Source organism: Tauraco erythrolophus, chromosome 19 (assembly GCF_009769465.1).
Source record: "Tauraco erythrolophus isolate bTauEry1 chromosome 19, bTauEry1.pri, whole genome shotgun sequence".
NCBI classification, from domain to species: Eukaryota; Metazoa; Chordata; class Aves; order Musophagiformes; family Musophagidae; genus Tauraco; species Tauraco erythrolophus.
The window spans coordinates 12,399,027-12,424,425 of NC_141483.1; the positions used below are offsets into that span (position 1 = coordinate 12,399,027).

At 56.7% G+C, this 25,399-nt stretch overlaps 1 protein-coding gene across 2 annotated transcripts in view; it reads left to right on the top strand.

The window, feature by feature from the left end:
* NCOR2 (nuclear receptor corepressor 2) overlaps positions 1–25,399 on the top strand; it is a 173,227-nt gene that overhangs the window by 139,725 nt on the left and 8,103 nt on the right. The window contains exons 21-40 of one of the 2 annotated variants that reach the window (XM_086623675.1): positions 876–1,113; positions 5,784–5,939; positions 6,528–6,667; positions 6,747–6,852; positions 7,568–7,672; positions 8,604–8,707; positions 11,114–11,264; positions 14,635–14,787; positions 15,173–15,259; positions 15,731–16,008; positions 16,844–17,207; positions 18,635–18,862; positions 18,976–19,221; positions 19,378–19,527; positions 19,975–20,109; positions 20,221–20,383; positions 20,951–21,484; positions 23,672–23,829; positions 24,002–24,150; positions 24,481–24,674. In XM_086623675.1, the coding sequence (XP_086479801.1) occupies positions 876–1,113; positions 5,784–5,939; positions 6,528–6,667; positions 6,747–6,852; positions 7,568–7,672; positions 8,604–8,707; positions 11,114–11,264; positions 14,635–14,787; positions 15,173–15,259; positions 15,731–16,008; positions 16,844–17,207; positions 18,635–18,862; positions 18,976–19,221; positions 19,378–19,527; positions 19,975–20,109; positions 20,221–20,383; positions 20,951–21,484; positions 23,672–23,829; positions 24,002–24,150; positions 24,481–24,674 (3,839 nt within the window). The remainder of the gene's footprint in view (positions 1–875; positions 1,114–5,783; positions 5,940–6,527; positions 6,668–6,746; positions 6,853–7,567; positions 7,673–8,603; positions 8,708–11,113; positions 11,265–14,634; positions 14,788–15,172; positions 15,260–15,730; positions 16,009–16,843; positions 17,208–18,634; positions 18,863–18,975; positions 19,222–19,377; positions 19,528–19,974; positions 20,110–20,220; positions 20,384–20,950; positions 21,485–23,671; positions 23,830–24,001; positions 24,151–24,480; positions 24,675–25,399) is intronic. The other variant, XM_086623676.1, reaches the window with a different exon arrangement.

Sequence of the window (25,399 nt, forward strand, 5' to 3'; positions counted from 1 at the left end):
GGGTGTGCCTGTCCCTGCGGATGGCCAAGCTCGTGGTCTGCAGAGCTGTGCTTGGGTGGTGCCAGCCCCGCAGCGGGCAGGTGTTCTCTGTGCGCAGCGTGTTCCCAGCTGCAGGAGCGACTGCCAGCAGTGTTTGGATGTCCCTTGAGCTTTTCTATCAGAAAGTAGTGGGAGGTCTGGACAGAAAAAGCTTCTTGTTGCCACATGACTGCTGCCTCTCATTGCTTTAAAAAGCGAGCGTGCACTTTCCCAGCCCTGTGCTTCTCTTCGTCTCATGTGCTTGAGGGATACCACGTAAGAAGCATTTATTCTCTTCCTCATCCAGAAGCTCTGCTTGGTCCCCCTTTTTGGCTACTCAGTAGCTGTGCACTGGAACAACATGCATTCTCCAAGGCTGATGGTTCCTCCTGGTGCAGTGGCTTGGGCTGGGACAAAAAGCACCCTGGTATCTCCCAGGGTCAACACTAGCGGAGCAGAAGCACAGGGTGAACAGGGAGGAAATCCCTGCTTTCGGGTTTTGAGTACTCGGGGAGGACCCGTTCCTGATGCTCTTCCAGTTTCCCATGTTAGAGCTTAAGATGTGGCTGCTGTAATGTAACTTCTGACAAAAGCTACAAGCACTTAACTATGGATTAGAGGTTTTAGACAAGGGAAGTGTGAGATTCTCCTGTAGTGTCACCAGCACAGAGCTGATACTCTTTGTTGTGGACTTTTTTAGTCTCCTATGGCTGGTGAGCTTTGGAGCCCTGTTTGGGATGGTGAGACTTGCAGTGATAGTGTGGGGCAGGTGCTTCTTGTAACACCTAGATGTCTCCAAGACTCTTATAGATGTCAACAGCATATGGCAAGTGTCATCAACTCTTACTGCTTTGCAGATTTCCGAAGGTTTCTCGGAGGGGATATTGCAGAGTGGAAGCGGGAAGCCTCAGGTGCCTCCCCATGCCTTGGCCCTCTACCAGCAGCAGATCACGAAAGCCCACGAGTCTGCCCGCGAGGACATGGCCCCGAGCAAGCTATCGCAGTCCCAGCAGCAGCAGGCTGAGAAGGAGCAGCAGCAGCCGAGCAGCAGTCCCAGGGGAAAGAGCCGGAGCCCCGCTGTTGGTGACAAGGAAGGTAGGGGATGTGCGCGTGTCGGTGCGCGTTCATCTGCGCAGAAATGCCTGGTGTGTGCAGCTGTACGCAGCTGGCAGCGTTCCTCCTCTTAGGTGGAAGCTTGTTTCAGCCCTTGAAAGCTCTTTAATAGCATCTTGAAGCAGGACCAGAGAGGCATGGCTAATTTCCCGTGTTCGTTAGACAGTACATCATGTCTCATTGAGCCTACAGCAAACACGGGGCCGGTGTCGAGCGCTGAGGAGGTGAAGATTGCCTTTATTAGCGTCTCTGCCATTCACTGGAGAGCGAAGGGGCCTGGAGGCATGCCAGGGCTCCGGGTACAATGGCTCTTTTCTACCTTGCTGGCTTTCTATAAAGAATGCTTTTAATGCTCAGCAGGGACCATTATTTCATTTAAAATCAATGCTAATACTGTGACTCGGAGTCCAAAGGTTCCTGTAAAGATTCCCAGTGCTTTCTCCCCGGAATAGCTCTGATGTGGTTTGGCTGCCTAATGAGCAATTCAGAGTTTCCCACCGTAGAGTATCTGAAGCGTTATTAGCTTGAGCACCTGGGGATCAAGGTTAAGGAGAGACGAGAAGTCCTGATGAGACCATCATCTAAATGTGTTTTTAATCTGAGCGTCAGAGTCTGTTCCAGTTCAGAGTCGTGTCCCTGCCCCTCGTAGCCAGCCTGCGGTTCCATTGCGGGTGAAGATGAGATGCTGTCACCCGCGGTGTGATCAGAGGGGCAGGGAGTTGGGACTGGGAGGGTGCGATGTGCCCCAGTGCTGGATCCTGCATGGGGATGGGCGCAGCTGCCAAAATTACCTGCTTATATGTGGAGATGGGAGGTGGATGAGACTACAGTGATGAGGCAGCTCTGCACTGGACCTGGGCCGTGATCTTTGCTGGAAAATTGCTGCACTAGTTCACCCTCTGGCAGCCAGCACCTTAGCAGCCTGCTCTGCAGTGTTCTGGCCCAGGTATTTATTTTTCAAGCTGTCCTGTCCCTCCGGATAGAACAATGTGCTTGCAAGAAGAGTTGGTTGCTGGCACTTGGCCAATCTTTTTTTTTTAAAAAAACAATAAATACCACTGTGTGTGCATCACATCTCCAGAATGTTTTGCATATAAGCAAGGAAGGTGACTGCTCACCTTGAAAGAGAGGGAGTTCCCCCTGAGTCGTGGTGTTAACCACCTGTGAAGTCCCATCTCCAGCTGATCTCATCCTGCTGTGCTCTGTTTGCTGCCCGGGCAGCACAGGTCCCCTCCAGCTCTGCCCCGCAGCAGCAGGTGATCAGGTTTGATCTCCTCCTGCACCGTAATCCTGTGCAGATCTGGTCTTGCACAGCTCAGCTTCCTGGTGAACTGGGTGGCATGACCGGCACTTGAACCCGGAGCTCTGCATCGCCGGTGTCCCGGTGCTGCAGCTCTGGTTTCCTCCTGACTTCAGGAGGATGAGGAGATGAGGCAGATTTGTGTGTGTTAGATACAAGGCAGGGTTTAGGGGTTGGAGATTAACCATGCCATTCTGCGACCTGTTGGCACCATTGCTAAGTGCAAACATCTGATATCTAGGTGGATTTTTTATGGCTTTATTCTCTGCAAAGCATTAATGATATGAAGCACTTGATTCTCTCCTCTCACTCCTCTCTAGTGCTCTGGATCTTCCATGTAAATGAAACTAATTATGCCTCCCTGTGCCCCTGCAAACTTCTCAGCAGGTCTTGGGCTCCAGCTGTGTGATCTCCAAAGCCTATGTAGCTGGGCACACATCCAGGGTGCCAGCGTGGGTCTGGGCTGCACATGGACCCTAGGGAACCATAGGCAGGTCTTCTCTATTCGTGGTGGAAATGCGTCTCCCATCTGAAAACTAGCAGGTTTGTGAAGAGAGTCATCTCAAGAGGAGAAATCAAGTCCCCCAAAGCCCTGGGGTATGGACCCGGGCAGCTGTTCAGTGTTGTCTCTGCCTCTTGGAGCACATCCCGGCTGTGGATCAGGAATTACAGGGGAGATAGCCAGATGGTCCTGGCAAATCTGTGTACGTCCCTTCCCTCCCCTGCTCTTCGAGGCGTCCCAGCGAGGTGGCAGGCGTCCAGCCTGCAGACTTGGTGTTGCCACACCACCTCTACATGGGTCTTACGTTAGACGGGAGAGTCCAGCAGAGCCTGCAAAGCTCTGTTTAGCAAGGGGCCAGCTCCGCCGGAGCAGGTACTCCCATCCCTCCCCTGCTCGATAAGAGAGCTTGAACTCTTGCAACCGCTCCAGAGATCAACATCCTTCGCACCGCTCTGGATCCGCTTCAAAGCCGAGTCTCGCACACATCCTGGCCGAGGCGCTGGCTGCCGCGCGGCCGCTGGCTGGGGCCATATCGGCTTGGAGGGCGGCCAGCCGAGCCGTACCTTCCCGAGCACTGCTCTCCCTCCGCCTTCCCAGACGAGCTGCTCATCGCGGGGCCGGGCAGAGGCAGGCAGCCCTGCCCGGATCTCACCGACAGGCAGACGGATCCCTTTCCCGATGCCGAGTTGCCGTCGGGCGTATCTTTGGTTATCGCCCGGCGGTTTGAAAGCCGGCGGGTATGTTTGGTGTTGATTTAGTTGTGTTTCGTTTGGCCTTTGTAGGCGATGGGGAGCCAAGAGCATTAATTTGGATGACGGATCGTATAAACTCTGACTCCTTCGCTCCCATTCCAAGGACTTGATAAACGGTAATAGGAACTCTCTCTTCCCCGTGTAAGTGCTATTTTATCAAAAGCTGGCTGAGTTATAGCCGCCCTCTAATGTGGGGGCAATTAGGAACTGGCTGCATTTCACAGGCTGGAGAGGCATGCAGGGGAGGGGACGGCTGCCGCGGGGAGGGGAGGAGGACAGGGCTCTCCGAGAGCCGTCCAGGGTGCACGTAGCCTTGGCTGACAGTGCCTTGGCGTCGGGGAGCATCTTCAGCCAGGACATCCCAATGCCGTTCAGCCCCAGCACGAGCAGAGCTGAGCACAGATAAGCTGAAGGGGAGAAAAATCAGGGAGCGTGGATGTGGCAGGGACTCTCCATCAGTCTGGAGGATGTGCCTGGGTTTCTTGGTACTGGCAGGACAAAGGGATCCTCTCTGGAATCCAGTGTGGGGAGAGAAGAGGCTGCAGCCGAGGTCCGACCCAGCCGGGCTGCGGAGGTGGAGCACCTGGACACCTCTGAGTGCCAAGAATGGATTTCTTCTCTCACTGAAGGGGACAAGAATAATCTCCTAGCTTCTGAGTACACTGAGCACTAATAATGATAATGCAGTAAAGCCTCATTAAATTGGGCCTCTGATAATCTACTTGCCCTATTATTAGGCTTAGCAGGATTCAGGCATCTATTTTTATCAAAAATTGATGGTTAGAGGCTGGGTTCATTTGTGATCGCTGGTGTTTACTGCCCGGTTTCTAATTCCTGGTCAATGCGGACGTTACGCGGGTGGGTCTGGGAAAGAAGGCACTGCAAAATTGTTTATTGATTACAAGCAAACGCTAGCAAACCTGCCTGTAATCCATCCAGAAAAGGCTGTCTCATCCATCTGTTTAGCAAAGCGCGAGGATGCACTTGGGATGGGGCTGGTGTAGATGAAGCCCCTCTTCTCCCTGGCGCCCTGCAGAGCGTGGCAGGGTTCAGGTGGCCCCAGCTCCTCCATCATTAGGCACTTCTTGGTCTCTGATCAGCCTTTTTATAGCCAGGGCGAACCCAGCCTGGTATCCAGTATACCCCCAGCCGGATAATTTCAGGAAACTTTCCTGCTCCCCGCCCCAGAGCCTTGCAGAGGAGCAGCGAACCACCTGCTCCCACAGAGGCATCCAGTCGTCCTGCAGAGCCCATCTTGGTCTCCCTTTGCCTTTGACAGTCTCGTACAGCGCGGTCATCCCAGGTGTTCGGAGAACATCTGGTCACTTCAGGTGTTGCACATTATTCCACCAAGCCGATGCTGTTATTTCAGGCCGCTTCCCGCAGCCTGCAAATGGTTCGTAGCCGGCAGCCGTCCTTTCATAGCGGCTGAGCTTTCACGTCGCGATGTGTTGTGGGGATGAGCTCGCTCCCGGCGTGCCGGCACGTGGTAGTCCCTGGCAGTGGCCTGGGGCTCCCCAGGCCCACCGTGCCACTGCAGACCATGTTGTCACCAGCGAGCTGGTGCCTGCTGGATGTCCCTGTGTGCCAGAGCGATGCCGACGCTGGTACCTCTCGACTTTGACCTCAGCGAAGGGTTTGACAGGATCATCGTTAAACCCCGCAGCCCCACCGTGGGGGGTGATGCAGGAGCTGCCCCGGAGCGGTCTGCACATGGCCAAGCCCCAGTGAGGAGCTGGACCCCGTGCTCGTCCCAGTGACCACCTAATGCCGGCTTTCCTGGGTGGGGTGGGATGTCCGTGGAGGTTCCAGCTGGCAGTGAGCACTCATAGAGTCACCAACACAGACACCCGTCCTCCCCACTGCGCTTTTAAGTGTCTGAGTACAGTAAATGCTGTCAAATCCAGGCAGTGACACTGGCACTTTTTCTTTTTAGTTTGGTTGAGGAATTCAACCCTCATCTCATGGCCATGCTGGGCTGAACTGAAACCACTTCTCACGTCACGAGCTGGCTCTGGCTTCTCCTGTCCGTGCTCGCAGGGACCACTCAGCTGTGGGGGCCGCTGAGCAAGCTGGTTGCTTTCTGTTTCCCTTGCAGAAAAGCCTGTGCATTTCTCATCCATCGTAGAGGCTCAGAAGCTGAGTGCGGAGCCGACAGCCGCCTCCTGCTGGCCCCCCGTCCTGTCCTACTCCCGGGATGTGATAAAAACCTCTCCCCAGACGGAGCCCCACTTGTTCCAGTACAACCCACCAGGCAAGCGAAAGCCGTCGGCTGCGTGGCGTGAGCCCTCCGTCCTCACCTGCGGCTGAGGACAGAGGCTGCGGCTGCAGCCAGTGTCACGGGTCGTGCTCTTGAATCAGTGCAGCTTTTTTGGGGAGGGTGAGAGAGAGGGTTTGGCAGAAACCTGCTAACACCTCGCTTTGGCCTAGCACGGAGCTCCCTTGCTGCTAACGCTGCTGGTCTGGGGGTCACCAGGCAGGTCCCCCAGCTCTGGCCAGAGTGAGTTCAGGGCCATGGTTTGTCATGGAGCAGTGTGGGTGCTCCCTACGCTGCTTTCGTGCAAAGCCAGGCAGGTTTTAGCCCTCGCTGCCCTGTCCCTCTCCGGCTGAGGGCAGGTGAGTGGGGCACAGCTCATCCTCTGGCTGCAGAGGGGACGAGACAGTCACTTAAACCATTCCAGTCCTTTCCAAAATCATTGTGTGACTTGAATCCTAGCGCAGGCTCACAGCCGGTCAGTTCACCGCATCCAGCCCTCACTCCCTCCCTTGCCCCTTTTCTCTCCGGTAGCTGCAGCCGCTCTGCCTTCCCTCGGTCCTGCTAACACTCCTGTTTTCCACGCAGGACACCCCATCCCACTCAACCTGCATGAGAGCTCTCGCTCGGGGCTGCAGAGACTAGCGAGCATCTCCAACCCTCCTCCCCTCATCTCCTCCACCAAGCACCCCTCTGTGCTGGAGAGACCCGTTGGATCCATTTCCCAGGTAGAGTATGGGGTGTGAGTGGTGGAGACACCGCATGGGGATCGGCAGCCACTCCCTGACCTCTCCTCTTGCACCGCAGGGCATGCCCATCCAGCTCCACACGCCCTACAGCTCCGAGCATGCCAAGGTCCCGGTCGGCTCCATCACCATGGGCCTGCCTCTGACCATGGATCCCAAGAAACTGGGTAAGAAATCGGGAGGCGAGTGATTTCTCGTGCACTCCGAGAGCAGCGGGGAGCGAGCTCGCCGGCAGCATAGAGGAAAGGAGGAGCACAGGACACAGCAAGGGAGCGCAGAGGGATCTGCTAAGAGGATGAAAGGATTAGTCTGTCAGGAGAGCGGAGACACAGGGAGCTAAATTTGTGCAGTATAGGAAAGCGGCAGCTCGGTCAGGGACCCATCCCAGCCTATAAATACCCTCTGGCCAGTACCGTGATCAAAGGAAGAAAATACGTTGCCGCTCCCCAGGCCGGTAGGATAAAGAGTAAATGACCTGAACAAGGGAAGTGTTCAGTCTGCAGATTTGGAAGCATTTCTTAACAACAGGAGAGGCTGGAGCCAGACTGAGTCCAGGGAGGGGGGATCCAGGCCCTATTTCCCAATGCGTGTGGGTCCCGTTATAAACCAGCACTGGGTTTCCAACGCCAGCCCCACTCCCGGTGCGGGCAGCACCCAGCAGTGCCATGGCCAGGGCGAGAACAAGGATCCGGCTTTGCTCGCTGGCGGTTGTGTGCGCTGCCAACCGCCGCAGCCTCGGAGTAGGTTGTGCCAAAGTGGTGGGGACAGCGAAGGCGCCAAGGAGGTGCCAACCCAGGGCTGGCAGAGCTGAAAGCCTGGAGCAGCTGAGGGCTGTGATCCCCTACCCTGCGCCTGTGCTGATACATGGTTAATGTTTTCCAGTGCCTTTTCCTGGAGTAAAGCAGGAACAACTTTCTCCTAGAAGCCAGGCCAGCCAGCCGGAAAGTCTGGTTCTGCAGCCGAGCCAGGAGGGCTCCATCCTGCGAGGTGAGGAGCCAGGGCAGGCAGCACGTGCCTTGGCTGTGGGAGGGGAGGGATGCTGGCACTGCCAAGCCTGACGACCACCGCACTGGCTGTGGCTGCCCGGTGATTTCGGGTTTGGTTTCGGGGGTTGTGCCCAGCCGAAGGGGTCTCTTCACCCCTTTGCTCCGACATTGCCAGCGGGATGGCAGATAGGTCTGTACAATGGCCCAACGTCTCTAGTCATCTCCCCAAATCAGGGCTTCAGGCTTTGATCCTGGTGAAGGTTTTGTGTTCAAGGGGTTCCCAAAATTTGGTTAAGACAAAGCAAGACCTGTTTAAATGCCATTAATGGTTTCCAGGCTCTTCACCATTGCTGCTGCAGCTGGGCAGGGACCATGTTTCGTTTAATCCAGCCCTCCCATGTTTCTGTCCCCGTTAGCCAGTCAGAAGAAAATAAAGGCAAAGGTGTTGCTTTTAAGTGCAAATTCTGGTTTGTGAAACCCCCCAGCTAAGGCAGGCGGATGCAGGGAGCGTGATGGACTCGCTCCACCCTGCACAGATAACACGTGAATGAACTCCAACCACCCCAAGCTGCATCTCGCTGGAGGTCTGCTCTGATCGCATCAGGAGAGGCTGAGACACGCTGTGCCTTCTCCCAGCCCTGTAAATCTTCCCAGCCCCTCCACGAAGGCAGCAGGGAGATAATAGCCTAAAAATACTCATTATTTTCAGCTCCCAGCCCCGTGCTCACAGGGCTGGTCCCCCAGGGGGCAGGATGGGCATTGCTCTGCAAGGCACGGGTTTGAACACTGACGTTTCTTGGAGACCTTCCGCTCCAGTACCTTGGCTTACTGGAGATTGGGTCAAATCCTGCTCTTAGTCAGTAGTCTCAGCCCCATAGTTTTGTACTGAACAGCAAATCCTGCCCCCAGCTCACTGGCTTTGTGTCCTACAGGTACTTCCCTCAGCTCTGCCTCAGGAGGAAGCATCACCAAGGGAACACCCACATCCAGACCCCCTCCGGAGTCACCCATCACCTACCGAGGGTCCATCACACACGTAGGTCCCTCATCTCCGGCGAGTTTTGCTTCCTGGGTGTTGGTGGCCACAGCTCGTGGTGCTGGACGTGGGGGTCAGGGGTTTGCAGGACGCGCTGAGCATGCGGCACGGGGCTGAGCGATGCAGGGCTGCGACGTTTCTGTCCTGTGGAGCCCCTCGGAGAGGTTTGCAGCTGGAGCCTTTGCAAACAGCCTCTGCTGGGGCTGGCACGAGCCCTGTCCTGTATGCCGAGCCTGCAGAAGAGCAGAGCTCAGCAAGCAGCGATGCTTACAGCACGTCTAAACCCCACTTTGCTTTCTGTAGCTGTCAGGAACAGAGGTGAAAGCAGCTTTATATGGCTCTGGGAAAATAATGTTGCCAGTGCAAGAAAGTGGAGCGGTGAGAAGGAGGAGACAGTGGAGGGCCCCATCCGAAGGGAGGAGAGGGGAGACTGCGAGGTGCACGTAAGGCAGCGTGCTCTCCTGCCAGGGCTGAGCCAGCTGCGCTGGGGGTCCTGCCCAAAGGCGCTCTTGAGCAGGAAATACTTTGGCTGTAATCGCCACCATCCATCTTTGGAAGAGCAGCTGGCAAGCGGGCGATCGTTTTTTGCAGTATGAGTTATTGCTCATCTGGTAACAGAGTGGAGAGCATTAAAAAAAAAAAAAAATCTGTTTCCCGTGGGGATTTTATCTGGCCATCATTCAGATACTTGAAGCCACTTGCGCTCAAATTTTTGCCTGCCTCCTTCCAGGAGGGTGACCGTGTTCCCTTTGGCCCTGGGGACCTGGACCTGAATCCTGGCCCAGAGCAAAGGCTGATCTTGCCTGGTGCCCTGCACCCACCAGCTGCCAGGAGCGGATGCTCGAGGGCTGTAAATAACCCGTCAGAGCAAACACAGGCTCCAGCCCCTCGTATGCCTCCACAGCAGCTGTGGGCAGCAATGGGTGGGCACGAAGGGTCTGGAGCACCATGTGCCAGAGATCAGAAGACAAGCAGTTTGCCGAGGCACTGGTTTACATCCATCTAGACTGTTTTGTTTGCCTTGGGAATACGGGACCAAGCCCAGACCCAGGGCATCACCTGCCTCTCCTGCGTCCCTCTGCTTCCGCTGGGGAGAAGGAGCCCCCAGTTCCAGCAGCAGCTCTGAGTACCAGAGCTGATATTTGATCTCAAATTAGTCATCCGGTTCACAGAAGGCAGATCTTGAATATATGCTCTCTGCTCTGGAGCCATCTGTCATCACTTGCTTTCAAATCCCCTCTGAGCACGTTCGCGGAAGGAAGATGACTTACCTGGGGCTGGGAGAGCCGGTACCGGGTGTACTGCGAGGGCGAACAATCAGAGCATCGAACTTGCATGCTGGCACGTCCCGGCAGCCACAGTGGGGTTTTGGGGACCAGAGGGCTGGGTACAGAGCAGGGACATCCCATGCTGAGGTGGGGAATTAGTCTGCACTGGCACAATGTGGGAGCACCAGCAAAGCTGGCGGGGGCATCACTTCCCCGAGGCTTCCCACGAGCGTCGGTCATGGGGGCGGTGGGGTTAAATGAGCAGAGTAGGTGGGTGTCAGTCAAGAGCTGCGCTCTTGACAGCATCACTGTGGCTGTGCCTTCCCAGCGATGGGGTGGGGGACTGTCACCCCACCAGGGCTGTTCCCGATCGGCACTGACAGGTTGTAACGGCAGAGGGGTGTTAATCACCAGCATCATCTTCAAGGACATCCAGCTCTGGGTGTTTTGAAGGGGATTTGGAGAGAGGCAGGTGGCTGTGAGCTGCGTTGGCATGTGCCACCAGGGAAAGAGAGGTTTCGGTTCACACCAGTTGGCGTAAGGAGCCTGGTCCTGTTTCAGTTGGAGAGCTGACGGGCGGGCTTCACTCCCCGACCTGCTTCGGGACTGCTCTCGTAGACACCTGCTCTCTCGCCCAGGCGCGCTGCCAGCCACCAGCTCCCGTGCGTGGGCAGCAGCTCTCCGAAGGTCACGCGTGCTGCTAGCGGATGTGCCCTGGGTGGGCAGGACATCTCCGTGCCTCCTGCACCAGGCTGGGAAAATAGGCTGGAGGGAAAAGCTAATGCTCGAGGTGTCCCTGGGGGGGCACCAGCCCTGTCCCCTCAAACCCGTGGGATGGAAGCGAGCCGGGTAGCTCACTCCAAAACACACGGAGCGAGACTTGCTGGTTTGGAGGTCCGCGCTGTCCTCACCTCCCCGCCTCTTCCCAGCAGCCTTGCACAGATCACGTACCTTTTTACCGTTATCGTCCTCATCAATAATGAAGCTGCGAGTCCCTCGCCGTTGGCTGCGCCAGGAAGCGGAGGCCGGGCGCGCTCTCCCTGCGCTCAGCCTCCCGCGGGGAACAGCCTGTCCCCGGGCACGCGCTTGCTTAATTGCTTGTGACACTGTTAAATATGGATCTTGGTGGCTTTCCAAGGGCACCCCGGCAGAAGTGCTGTACAAAGGAACCATTACCAGGATAATCGGAGAAGACAGCCCCAGCAGAGCAGAGAAGGCGAGAGAGGATGCCATGCCCAAAGGACATGTCATCTACGAAGGGAAGAAAGGCCACGTACTGTCCTATGAGGGTAAGTCGGGATCCTCTGCCTTTTTAGGGCAGGTGCCAGGGGTTCGTGCCGCCGTGGCTGGGAGTCGGAGCTATTTGAGGAAAGGCTGATGAAGTGCCACAGGCCAGCCTCACATCTTAACTTCCAGCATCGTTTCTCTCCCTTCCCACCCTGCCTGCCTACAGCCCGGCTGGCTTTCCCTCTGTCCCAGGTGGTTATCTCACCTTGGAGGCAGCTTTGCCAGCGGGCAGGGCTGCAGTGGCACCATGGCTGTGGATGAGGTCTGTGGTTTTGGGGAGCAGGGCAGAGGAGAGGACCAGGTGGGAAGGTGTTGCCTTCATCCCTGGCACGCCTGTGCAGGAGGGAGCTGTCCGAAAACGCTGTGAGAGCATCCCTGAGCTCTTGGGCCACGGTGAGACTCAAGAACGTGCAAGGTGGAGGCAGGTCAAGTAGTTTGGCATAAAGGTTTGTTCGGGTGTCACATTCCTATTGGCAGCATCTTGGGCACTGTGCAGCTTTGCCAGCGTGGGGCTGCCCTGCAGGAATCCTCCGTGTCCCGGCAGCTCCCGTTAGAGAGAAGCAGATGCTTCTCTCCAGTGAAGTTGGAAACATCCCCTCTGTGCTTGCCTTTGCCATGTGCTGGGCTGGGCATCCCTGGCATAGAGCCAGCCTCCCTCTCACCCGCAGCTGGGGTTGGGAAGAGCCGAGTTGCAGCCGACGCAGCCTCGCAGCCCCATGACCTCTCGGGGTGTGCTCTGGCACACACAAGGACGTCCGTCCTCATGTGTCACCTCTCTTCTCGGTTGAATTTGGAGATGAGTAAGGAGCAGATCCTGACCTTAGCCACGCTCGCTCGCCTCTGCAGCCATGTCTGGTCAGCTCCTGTGTGACACTAACCCTCTGCCTGCCTCGCCAGGGCAGAGCATCCCTTTTGGCCTGCCTGGCAGCGTGGGCCCTGCCGTCAGTCCTGCGGGCAGAGGGTGGCCAGCCAAAATCCCTTTCCTCTTGTCCGCAAGCGCAGGCAGCTGTTTTTGTCACAGGCTGGTGGTTTCATCTGAGGCCAGAGGCAGAGGGTCCAGGTCAGGCCGCGGGGGTCAACTCAGAAGCTTCAGCTGATGCCACCTCGGTGTGCGCCCCGGGGCCGCGGGGACTGCTCGGGACGGGGCTCTGCGCTGTGCCTCTCGCCCACCGCGTGGCAACCGCCGCGTCCTGTGCCACCCGCGTTCGCTGTCAGCTCTCGCCCGGATAAAAGTGTCATCGCAGGAGACTTGTGTCTGGGCACCCCGTGGGACAGCTGGCAGGGCTCGGAGCAGGGAGGGCGCAGGAAGCGTTTCAGGACTTGCTTGTGCAAGAACCTGTTTTAGTCTCCTCTGCCTGGGCTGGGAGTCGAACGAGATTGATCTCAGAAACGGTGCCACCAGAGAAGAGAGACAGGGAAGGCTCCCGGCAGCGAGGGCTGCCTGTGCCCAGAGCTGGGATCCTGCTCCAGGCAGCGATGGAGAGCTGCAGACCACATTCTTCCCCACGGCACACGCTTGTTGGTGCCAGCCCGAGTCTCCGCAGCTGCACCTGAGCCCATCACCTCTCGTCCTACCTGCCGTGGACACAGATGAGGAATTAATTCCTTCCTTTCCACAGCAGCCTTTTTACACGCTTGATAGCGTTTATTGCATCCTGAGTCATCTCGTGTGCTTCGCAGCCTGGGCAGCCCTGCTGCCTCTCTCCATCCCCCCCATACAGCCCGGTGAGCCTGCAGCAGAAGAGTTAAAAAAAAGAAAAAAAGAAATTAAACAAGCAAACTGAAATTGTTGGTGATTATGAATTTTGGCAAGCAGAAAAAAAATTGCAAATTCTTTAGTGTCATGAGAGTGCTTAAAATAAAAGAGCTGTAATGAGACGAGATCCTGTAGCATGTGCAAGCTGAATTGTGCTAGATTGGTTATTCTCATCCTGCATATGATTGCTGATGGCTTCTGCAAGGCAAGGGACGTGGGTTTGGAGTGATTTTCTTTCTGTTTAGTCTCTCCTCTCCCTCACGCCCTCCTCCTGCTTCCCAGCAGTACAAAGGGTGCCCGGGACCACGTCCCCTCTGTGGAAGGGCTCTTGGCAACAGATGTGCCGTGATGACAGGGTGCGGGCGCATCGCCCCGCGGCTGCCGCAGGGTGCTTGGCTGGTTCTGCACGTCACCCCTGAATTTCTCCCCTCCGATGAATCTGAAGTGAGGACTCGAGCACAGATCCCCGTCTTGTTTCCCCACACACAGCTCCAAACCCACTGTGGATTGAGTGGGTGCCAACTGCAGAAACCAACAGTGGGTGTGAAGTTGTAATAGTCCCATTTTATTAATTACTGGTTTTGCCTAGGAGGACTTCTTTTTCCAATTGTCTGTGATGGAACAAATGTTTTTCACTTCTCCTATGTTTTCCCTAATGGTATAACCACCTTCTCTGCCCACAAAGAGGAGGATTGGGACACTGGCAATCTGTGGCAGGGGCGGCCGGGCCAGGGCTGATGGGCAGAGGCGTTTATCTCTCCAAGCCAACGTTCCTGCTCGGAGCTGGTTACATAAACATGAGGCGTTCGGCTGGCTCAGAAGCTGCCTGCTACATTCCCAGCTTGCCACATGTGATGGATGCCCATCGCCCAGGCTGGGCGTGACACTGCCTGGCACGGGCAGGGCTGTGCTTGCGGAGAGGTGGAGGCTGTAGCTCAGGACGGTTGTCCACTGTTGGTTTGGAGAAGAATCTGCTCCGGGTTTGGACGAGGAGGTCGTTGATGGTGTCCCATCACGCTAACGCTCGCTCCACCAGCCCTGCGTGGGACTTTTCGCTGTCTCTCCCACTTCTTGTGCGCACTCATCGCTGTTCCAGAGGAATCATTCTCAGCTTTGCCGCTCCTCCCTTTTCCCTCATTTTTCTCACCCAGGGAGTGTCTCAGCAAATGTTGAGGCTGGCCGAGATCCCAAACAGTAGGTGTCTAGCAAAAATCAAAACAAACAGGGAAAGAAAAATAAAAATCCCCAGACCCACGGGGCCAAGTTCAGTGGAACCGCAGCTGCTCGCCCCAGCGCCGCGCTGGCTCCGGGCTGTCCCGCTGCCTACGTGGTGGCCCCCGCCAGGGAGGAGGGAGCAGGGCACGACAGGGCAGATGCTCCTACCCGAGCAGAAGGCACAGATCTGGAGTCTGAGGCAGGCAGGGAAGGGAGAAAACACCAGCTGAATTTCTTGGAAGCCAACCTCGTGCGATGTTTCTGGCGTCGTTGAGCGGTGCCTGATGCTGGGATGGGATCTGACCTTTCAGCAACACACGCAAACAGCAGTAAACACCCTCCCTTGGCCAATCCTGACTTTCCATGCTCCTTATGGTGCTTCTCGGTGTTCCTTTCCCCAGGTGGAGTTGCTGCTTCTCAGTGTCCCAAAGAAGACAGCAGGAGCTCAGGAGCTTCGCATGAGACCACAGGAACCAAGCGGACCTACGATATGATGGAGGGGAGGATCAGCCGGGGCTTATCAGCCCGTGATACCTTGTCTGCCAGCATTGAAGGTGAGTCTGGGTGAAACCTTTCAGCCATGCTGGGTTAGTAGTGACCTGCAGAGACCCCGTCTTGTTTCTTGTCTACATGATGCATCTTCTCGTGCCCATGTTTTGGCAGTGGTTAGCTGCAGCACATCCCAACGCAACAGCATCTGACCAGCGTGGGAGAACAAGGGACACAGACTGACCAATTTGCCTTTGGTTTTTATCCTGGTCGACCAGTTTCAGGACTACCAAAAAAGGACACCAATTTTAAAAAAAGAGGAATGGAGTAATTTAGAAATTGTTGATGTTTTTCCTTGTTGTCCCAGGAGCCCCTGGTAACGCTGTCATGTATTCATTGTAAATGAACTCCTGTGTCACAACCCAGCTTTCCCCCTTGGATCTGTTCTAGGTCTCATGGGTCGAGCGATCCCCCCAGACCGACACAGTCCCCATAACCTAAAGGAGCAGCATCACATGCGGGGCTCAATTACACAAGGTAAAGCCTGCGAGTAGAAGATGGCCACGGCCAGAGGTAACGTGGGGAAGTATCTCATGTGCGTGGCCCCTTGTCCTTGTTGTCAGGCTAGGGCAGGAGGAAGGAAGGATGGACATATTGAGGTCCAGCTGCAGATCTCTACAGCCTCGGCTGTGTGCTCAGAGAGGTTTTCAGTCTTGCTCAGCTTCTGCCAACCTAAGCTCTCACCAAAGTCAGGGGTAAAATTCTCAGTGACTCACATGAGGGCAGGTGGAAACTAGTGCAAAATGGATCCAGAAAGTGGTGGTAGATGTGAGGTGATCCAGCTGCATTAGTGATGTAGCTGCTCTGTGTGCTCAGTTGGGTACCAGTCCCTGAGTCACATGCATTAACTAGAGACCCCCTTGAACTGACCGTCCACACGAGGACTGGGAGTCCATTGTCTGGCTAGGAAATCACACTCTGCATCCATTGTCTGCTTGGGCATTGCAGGGATACCTCGGTCCTACGTGGAGGCCCATGAGGACTACCTCAGAAGAGAAGCCAAACAGCTCAAGAGGGAAAACACTCCACCGAGGGACTTATCTGATGCCTACAAGGTCAGGTCTCATGAGGGCCTTACTCCTCTGAAAATGAAACCAGCCCATGAAGGCCTGGTGGCTACGGTGAAAGAAGCGGGAAGATCAATCCATGAGATTCCTCGAGAAGAGCTGAGGCGAACACCAGACATCTCTCTGGCAAGACCTCTGAAGGAAGGCTCCATCACGCAGGTGAGTACAGGGTGAACAGCAGGTAAGATTGGTCCTACTCAGGCTGCTGTCCTTGCACAGACCCTGGGGGACCATTCCCCAGGTAAAAGGAAAGTGGCTTTGGGTTGCACACACATCACTGGTCAGAAGTGAAGCTCTGCTTGAGTATGGATTGCCCTTCCCCATGTTTTAATCTTTAAAGGTCCCTTCCAACCCAAACCAGTCTATGGTCCTTCCCAGCGGATAAATACAAAAGCCAGGGAAGGCAGCTCAGCACCCCCTGGCACGTTAAGAAAGCGATGCTCCATCCACCTGTGTACATTGGAAGGGGACGCATTCAGCTCTTGTTCAAGGCCAGAGTCGACTCGGTCCCCTCAGCAGTTGTGACTGGGTGCGCATAATCCTGGTCTCCTCCCTTTACAGGCAAGTGTCAACCCAGCAAGGCCAGTAGATAGGACGAAACGTGGCATGCAGTCTCCTCTTGGGCTCCAAATATTTGGAGGGTTCCCATGGCACCTCGCAGTCCTGCCTCATTTCCCAGCGTACGTAGGAGAGAGGCGTGATGGGCACAGCCAGCCTTCAGCAGTGACTCATCATCATCTTGTTGGAGCACAACAAGACATGCAAGATGGGCCCTCCACCCTGCCCTGTGCCGTGCGGAGCTATTACCTCTGCTTTGCCCATGGCTGTTGCCATTTGACCAAGTAAACTTGGTCACCTCCTCACCTCCAGGAACATCTGATCCCTCCCGCTGAAGGAGGAAGCACGAGGCCCGTTGAAAGCTTGGTGGGACGCGGTCGCTGTATCCTCTTCTGCTCTACACCCCTTTGACGTCCCCTCTGCCTTCTGTCCCCAGGGTACCCCACTGAAGTACGACAGCAGCTCTTCCTCCTCGAGTACCAAAAAGCACGATGTGCGGTCCATCATCGGCAGTCCCGGCAGGACTTTCCACTCTGTGCACTCACTGGACGTCATCCAAGATCCGAGGAATCTAGAGAGAGCTTATGAAGAGAGCCTGAAAAACAGGCCAAGCCCGGTGACAAACTCGAGTGGCTCCATCGCCAGAGGAGCTCCTGTGATTGTACCCGAGCCGGGCAAGCCCCACCAAAGTGCCCTCACCTACGAGGACCACCAGGCAGGGCACAGCACCGCGTTCGGCAGCCACTTGCACAGAGGGTCTCCGGTCTCCACGCGGGAGTCGACGCCGCGGCAGCATGAAGGTACTTGGCGAATCTTTTGTTTGACACTAAGGTTTCCAGCGAGCCGAGCGGGCAGGGTGTGCGGGAGGTGGCTGCCGACCCCACCTGCCCGAGCCGTTCCCGACAGGTGCCCGTCGAACCTGTTCTCCCCAACACCCTGCACCCACTCTTGCCCGCGGCTGCAGCTGACTCATGGCACTGGGGTGGCTGCCAGGGGTGGCTGCCAGGGATGGCTGAGGGCTCAGCGCCCTTCCTGGGGCTTCTACCATGCAGCAGGGGCACCCCACATCTGCACCGGGGAGACATGGACCATGGCTGGTGAAGCTGATGGTGTTTAGAAAGGTTCTTCTCTGTCCCACCACTGGCCCAGGACACCGCTGTTTCTAAAGGCGGGCAGGGAAGCAGTGTTCCATGCACTGGGTGGGGAGATCTTCAGGCTTTCCACCCATCTGCTGTGTGTTTGCCTTCCTCATGTGTTTATGCCTCATCCATCACCTGGGCACCCAAGTGCCTCACCTCTAGGAACATCTGATCCCTTCTGAGCTGGTCAGTCTGAGCAGTATGGTTGACCTTTGGGATCTGCCATCTCCCCAGCCTGTCTGCCTGCACCAGGGAGGGATTCCAAGGGAATAACCAACATTACTGCAAAACACCATCAGGAAAGTGGATTTCTGCATGTCCAGAGCTCACAGGGTTTTGGGGTGCAGAGGATCTGCAGGAGTCCCCATGGCACGGGTCGGAGTTGGAAGGCAGCTTTCTCGAGTCCCCTGAACTTTCCTTCTGCCCCGACTGTAGGTTTGGTTTAGGAGGAGCCGTGCCGAGATGCCAAGCTCCATGAAAGGAGAGGCTGGATCCGTCCGCGTGCACCCGAGGGGGCTGCTTCGTGCTCCCTGGTGTAAGGGCTTTGGTCCCGCTGCTTGGGGGTGGCTCTGTGCCGCCGCTGTCCCCAGCCTGCTGTTAGGGACACAGGAGGTCGTGACGCTTTTCCCAGCACGGGCGAGAAGTGCCACCAGTGCCCAGCTCAGGTTGGGAGAGCCGAGACAAGACCCTGACAGGATCCAGCCTCCCCTCCGTGTGCTGGGAAAGAGCTTATGGCTCCAGAGGGTGCTCGAATGCTCTGAACTGTGTTTTGTCACCATTACTGGGAGTTTTGGGGTCTCCAGCTGCTTGTGCAGGCCAGGATGAAGTCACAGACCACCCAGTGTAGATGCGCTGGGGTGGAGGGATGGTTTGGGACAGGCTTCTCCTCCTGGGTGCAGCCGGGGCTTGGCCTCCCTCGACCTTGGTGGCATCACGGAGCACGGCAGTGCAGGCAGAAGGGAAAGGTCCCTCTGGTTCAGGGTAGCTGTGAGCATCCCTGGAGGACACACTTGGCTGCAGGCATCCTTGGGGGACACAGCTTGGCCGCGGCACTCAGCCTCTGACTCATTTCCTTCTGCTCGCTGCAGGGAGCATCACTGCCGGGAAGCCGGTGTCCCAGGACAGAAAGGTCACCCCCACGCCGAGAGAGCTCACCAACGCCAAGTCTCCGCACGCCCCTGTGCCCGACCACCACCACCCCATCTCCCCATACGAGCACCTGCTCCGTGGCGTGAGCGGGGTCGACCTGTACCGAGGACACATCCCACTGGCTTTCGACCCTGCCGCCATCCCGAGGGGAATCCAATTGGAAGCAGGTACCTTTGGCGGAGGCACGATCTGTTTGGGATTGTTTTTTTCCCTGTTATGCCCCAAAAGCCTGAGGTGTCTAGGGGAAGCCACTTCATATCTGCTTCCTTTTCTCTCCCAGCTGCTGCGTACTACCTGCCGAGGCACGTGCCCCCCAGCCCCACGTACCCCCACCTCTACCCCCCGTACCTAATCCGGGGCTACCCGGACACGGCCGCCATGGAGAACCGACAGACCATCATCAATGACTACATCACGTCCCAGCAGATGCACCACAACGCCGCAGCCACGGCCATGGCGCAGCGCGCAGACATGCTACGCGGCTTGTCACCCCGGGAGCCCTCCCTCGCCCTCAACTATGCAGCAGGTCCTCCTGGCACGGGGGGTTCGGGGCTGGTTTTGGGAGGAGGAGGCTGAGAGCAGCAGGACGGGTTGACCCTCCCCAGCATCACTCCCTGGTCCAGCACGGCGAAGCTGCAGCGGCTTGGTGTCGTCCTGACAGTCCTTTCGCTTCTCTCTCCAGGCATCATCGACCTGTCCCAAGTGCCACACCTGCCCGTCCTCGTGCCCCCCACCCCTGGCACCTCTGCCACCACCATGGACCGCATCACCTACATCCCCGGGCCCCCCCAGACCTTCGGCAGCCGGCACAGCAGCTCCCCGCTCTCCCCAGGTAACGCCGCAGGTTGCTTTTCCTGTGAGAAAGCAGTCAGGCAGGACACCCTTAACCAGTTCAGGGCCATGAGCTCAGCATGTGGGGACAGATGCCGGGAGCCCAAATTCATTCTCACTCGGGGAATCATCCTTCTGGCTCCCTAAAACCAGCTCCTCTGATCCCGTTTGTTGGGGGCTTCCTTGCTTTTCCCCCTTCTTCCCCAAAGCGGCAGCTGGCAAACAGCTTTGTGGAAGGTCGTACCCTGGAGGCAGCGCCAGGACAGTTACCGTGTGATTGCCCGGGTTTCGTGGCACTGGTTGCCCCCATCTGTCCTGCTCCAGGTGACTTGGGATGGAGCCATTCCTAATCTGCTCTGCAGACGCAGCGATGTGAGGAGCAGACGGTGTTCCCAGGGGACAGTCGCCGTCTCTGCAGCCCTTTCACTGTCTTTTGGTTGGGTTTCAGGAGGCCCCACGCACATGACCAAACAGTCGGGATCGTCAGTGTCTGAGCGGGAACGGGAGCGGGAACGGGAGAGGGAACGTGAAAAATCCATCCTAGCATCCACCACGGTGGAGCATGCACCCATCTGGAGACCAGGTAGGCTGAGGAGGAGCTCGGCATCACATTGTGGGGCCTGTGCTAGGTGGAGGTAGGGTTGGGACTATAAAATGAAGAGCTAAAGAAGCCCTTGGTTGTATTTTCCCCCAGGTACAGAGCAGTCCAGCAGCCGTTCATCCTCGCACTCTCACAGCCACCAGCACTCTCCCGTCTCACCCCGCACCCACGAGACCATCCAGCAGCGCCCCAGTGTGCTCCACAACACGAGCATGAAGATCATCTCCTCGGAGACCCCCACCCCCTCCGTCCTGCGGTACGTCCCCCTGCCACGGTTCCTGCTGCTTGCCTGGACCCCTGCACCAGGGCAGCCACCGTAGTTAATTAATGAGCATCTCGTGGGGCACCTCTGAGGTGGAGCGAGGGTTGTTTTGGCCTTCGGTCTCAGCAGGAGCAGATTTGGGGCTTACAGGGAAGGTGTGATGGGGAGAGGTGGATTTTGGTGCCCAGCTCCTTTGCCTTTTCCTCAGGATTTTTGCTGCTACCAGGAGAGAAAGCAGGAGCATCCCAGGGCTGCCTGTGCTCAAATCGCATAGGCAAGAGGGTATTGCTTCTCTTGCTGAAGGTTGCCTGGTGGTGGAGTTACGAAGGTCTCTGGGATCTGTCCCATGGGTTTTGTTCTCCCTAGTTGATGTGTCCAGGTCACAGCCCATACCCCATGGCCAGTTATTGTGGTGGCTCCATCTGAGCCTTCTTCACCTGCTCCAGCACAGGCCAACCCTACGCTCAGGAGACCTTGACCAGGCGCCAGGGTTCTGCTAACAGCACTCCCCTTTCTCCACACGCCTCTCTCATCTTCACCTCGTCTTCGTTTGCCTTCCAGATCCTCCTCCACCACTACCACATCACCAATCCGTTCCTCTGCCTTCCCCTCGGCCTCCACCCTGCGCTCCTCCATCAGCGCCGTGGACGGCTACGCGGCCCTGATGGACCCGGCCGTCCTGCAGAAAGAGGCCTCGCGGGCGCGGGAAGCCAAGGCAGAACGGCCCCAGACGGAGAACAACGTCTTCACCTCAAAGCTGCCCAGCGGGGCCAACCTCGAACAGTCGCCTTCACCCATTAAAGCCATGGAGTCGAGACCTTTACCTGCCTCTGGACCTGGTTCTTCTCATCACTATAGCAGAGGACAGGGGAAAAGCCAGCAGCACCACCACCCCCTGGACCAGCAGCACGCAGCCTCGGGCCCCGAGCAGCACAGCAGAGAGAAGAGTCAAAGTAAACCCTTTTCAATGCAGGAGCAGGAGCTCCGAGCGCTTGGTAAGACCACCACGACAGCGGCCAACATCGTAGATGTGATTGTCATGTGCCAAATGTCTCATGACAAGGGGCAGCGAGAAAGAGGCTCGCTAAGTCCCGATTTTGGAGTAATTGGAGGGGAGAGGCAAGAGCTGTGGCCTGAAACCATTTTATTTAGTTATTTCTTATTTTTAGTTGCATGTTTTGGCTATTGGCTTCAACATCTCCCCAAGCATGCTCGTCCCTCTGCTTCCCGGTTGTGTTATTCTGGATCTTTTTAGTTGTGTGTGTTTTAGGGATCTTCCCTTCTCCCACCCTCTTTTAGTTTTTCCCGTTGCCAAGTCCTGTTTTGCAAATGCCGTTCGGTTCCTGGCATTGCTCTTTACAGACAATAGCAATTTGCTAATTCTGATTTCCCCATCATTAGGAATTCCCAGGCAGTCTGTAAGGAACAGTTGTGGGTAATAAATCAAACGAGCGAAGTGGAGAACCAGGAGCAGGACAGGGCTGCTGGCTGCCGGACATGCACCTCCCTGCTCCTGGTCGTACCGCGAGGCGTGCAGGATCTCCGAGGGCTTTGCGGGCTGCTGCGCTGTGCAGCCCAGATGAGGTCCCCTCGCTTGGGGTGACCTCGCTCAGGGTCCTGGTGCTGGAGGCTGCACAAGAGGACAACGCAGACAGGGCTGTCCAGGAATTGTTCAGCCCAGCCGTGCTCGACAGCCATTTCCAGAGCAGACCACAGGAACCACCTAACAGTGATCTTGTGTAGGACACAAAAGCGCTGGGATAAGTTTCTCCACAAGGAAGTGCAGGGAGGAGGCTGGATTCAAGGTCTCAGTCATTCTTGGTGGGACCAGTCTTCACCCAGAGCATTCATCCAGGCTCCCACCAGCATATAGAAGCAGCAGGCAGCCCACAGGGATTTGATGGGACCCTGTCTTCAAGTCGAAGCGTCTGCCTTGGCTATCAGAGCGGAGGGTTGCTGCCCTACTCCCCTTCCTGGAACCCTGGGGTGGAACGGACTCAGCACCATGGCCAGGACAGGAGAGCTGCTCTCACTGGCCCATCCCAACCCACCCATCCCACCACATGTGGTCCCGGCCCCTTCTAGCAGCGTGCTCCAGGGCCAAGGATGTGCCTCCAGCCACAGTGCGCTGCCTGGCTGAGCTTTTCCTCCACCTTTTTCCCTGGCACTGATATTTCCTCCAGCTGAGTGTTGTGCTGCAGAGGAGAGGGGCAGCTTCTCTGTGGCTGTGAGCTTACAGAAAGAAGCTGGTGTTCCCCAGGACTTAACCGTTGGTTAGGGATCTTTCCAGAGCAGGGCGCTTCATCTTGGATGGATCTGAAGCGTGGTCCCTTGAGTGCTGGGATGCACGGGGCGATGGGGAGTGCTGCATCCCTGTCCCTGGCATAGCGAGATTCTCCACAGGGTCCTCCCCTACCCATGCCCCGGGTACATGCAAGGTCAGCATGTCCGTGCCTGGGCGCCGGGTCCCTGCGGCAGTGCCATGTGTCCCCTGCCAGATTCGCCTGCAGTGGGCGGTTTCTAGGAATTGAGCATTAGGAGGGTAAAGGTCTGTGGAGGCAAAAGTCATGAGTGTTGCCAAACGTGCTCAGCTGGTGAGAGGCAGCATGTGCCTCCTTCAGGACTCCTCCAGGGCGCCTCGTCTGCGGAAGCGTAGCCCATCCGTGCCTCAGTTTCCCCTCGCTGTTGAAGGATAATGGTAGTCCCTCATTCCAGCTCTGCCTGCTTTGATGCAGCTTGAGTCCTTGCAAAGGCAAAGAAAGATTAAGAAGCCTTTTTGCCCCTGCAATGTGCGAGTCTCTGGAGCAAGATTTGGAGTCTACAGGGCCTCGTGCCCAGTTTTCAAGTCCCTCCCAATCCATGCTGGACTTGGAGCATTTCTTTGTAAAGCACTCAAGATCCCCCATGCAGCCACCTCCACTCCAGCACAGCATTGCTCGCCCTCCCGGTGGAGCAGGTTTTTTATTTTCCTGTGTTTCAGTAGGTGTGGGAATTGGGGGGGAACAAATCGTGAACCCACAGGGGTTGAATTTGGTCCCTGACTCTCATGCTGTCACCACAAGCTGCTGAGCGTCCATCTCTGCAGGGGTGAGATGTCACCTCTTTACTGCAGCTGTCACCACGACTGGACATCAGAGGTGGCTCCGGGGGTCCCTGCAATAAGACCTGCCAGGTCTTCCCTCTTCTCTTTTTCCCCCTTTTGCTGAAAGTGTGACTCTACCCGCAAGCCATGGTTGCCACAGCGCCAGGGAAGAGCCAAGCAAGCTCCTGATTTTAACTCCCTTCTGTTTGCCCAGGCTTTCACGGAGGCTACAGCCCTGAGCGGATGGAAGCAGTGAGTCCCGTGAGCTCGCCCAGCCTGTCCCATGAGAAGGGGGCCAAGCTGCTGCAGGACATGGAGAAAGGGCATGGGGAGCACGACCCGAGGCAGAAACAGCAAGGTGAGGGCAGGGGCTGGCAGTGCCAGCCAGCGCAGGAGAGCCCGAGCTGGCACGAGGCGGGCTTTGTCCGCCAGCTCTTGCTCGCAGTGCCCCAGTGCCGTGCGGGGGTGACATTCGAGGAAGGGGACGCAGATGTTATCTCACGCCTGTGCTTTCTTTGTGCCTCCCCCAGGCTCGCTGAAGGCCTCTGCTCCTGAAGCCGCCCACCTGCAGCACCTGCGGCAGCCCGACGGCCCCCAGCCCCAGTGCCAGCCCCTGCAGTCCAGCCAGAGCATCAAGGGCATGAACCAACGAGTGGTCACGCTGGCCCAGCACATCAGTGTAATTAGCCTCGTTCTTGCCTTCCCAGTGGGGCTTCAGGGAGGAGGGAAGGGCCGATATGAAACGTGTCTGGTGGGGAAGGACTGGGAGTGATGCTCAGCACCTCTGGTTGGGGGTTGGAGAGATCAGGGTGCATCAGGCGTGTTCAGCCCAGGTGTTTGCATCCCCAACAAGCCCCTCACAAGAGCTGCTGCAGGCAGGAGGTAGATGTTGCATCCCCACAAGGACCAACCAGCCTAATTCCCCCCCGCATGCCCTGTCTTAGTTGAGCCCAGCCAAGAGAGACGTAGAAACCAGCTCTATTTCTGACTCAGGGCTTTCTTCTTCTAGGAGGTCATCACGCAGGACTACACGCGCCATCACCCGCAGCAGCTCAACTCCCACATCCAAGCACCAGTGTACTCCTTCCCCGGGGCCACGTGCCCCGTGCTGGACCTGCGCCGCACCCCCAGCGAGGCGTATCTGCAGCAGCAGGAGCACGCAGTGGCCTCCCGCATCTCCCCGCAGAACGAAGGTGGCAAAAGGTGAGGTCAGAGAGTCCAACCAAAGCTGGTGCAGATGGGTTTCTGCCCACCTGCTGTGTCAGTCTGAGCTCAGACAGGCCAGGGCTACCCATGGTGAGGAGCCAGGTGGGGTCCTTGGCTACCTGGCACCTCAGCAAGGCAGTGCATAGGGCATGCTGGCATTCGGCCTTGCAGTATTTCTGCTGCCCAGCTCGAGGCTCAGAGGGATCACTTGCTTACGCAGCCCAGAGTGTAAAATTGCCTCCTGATCTGGGCATTCTTCCCCTCTGGTAGTGCCTCTCTTGCCACTCCTGTTGTTCTAGAGATGCTCTCCAGACCCCCTTAGAGTCTGTTTGTGATGCCCTTCTCCATCTGGCTGGTGTCACAGAATTGGTAGGGTGGGAAGGGGCCTCTCAGATCATCCAGTCCAACCCTCTGCTGAAGCAGGTCATCTGGAAGAGGTTGTCCAGGGCTGTGGCCAGTTGGGTTTTCAGTATCCTCCACTGATGGAGACTTCAGCACCTCTCTGGGCAACCTGTACCAGCATTTGAGCACCCTCACAATAAAAAAGTGTTTTCTTGTGTTGGGACAGAATTTCATGTGTTCTGGTTTGTGCCCGTTGCCTCTTGTCCTGTCAGTCCTCAGTCCCTTGCAGGTCACCATGCAGTGACCTTTCAGACTACAGATGGTTCTGAAAAACCCAAAGCAATGTGCTCTCCATTAGTTCAAAGTTGCTTTTATCTTCA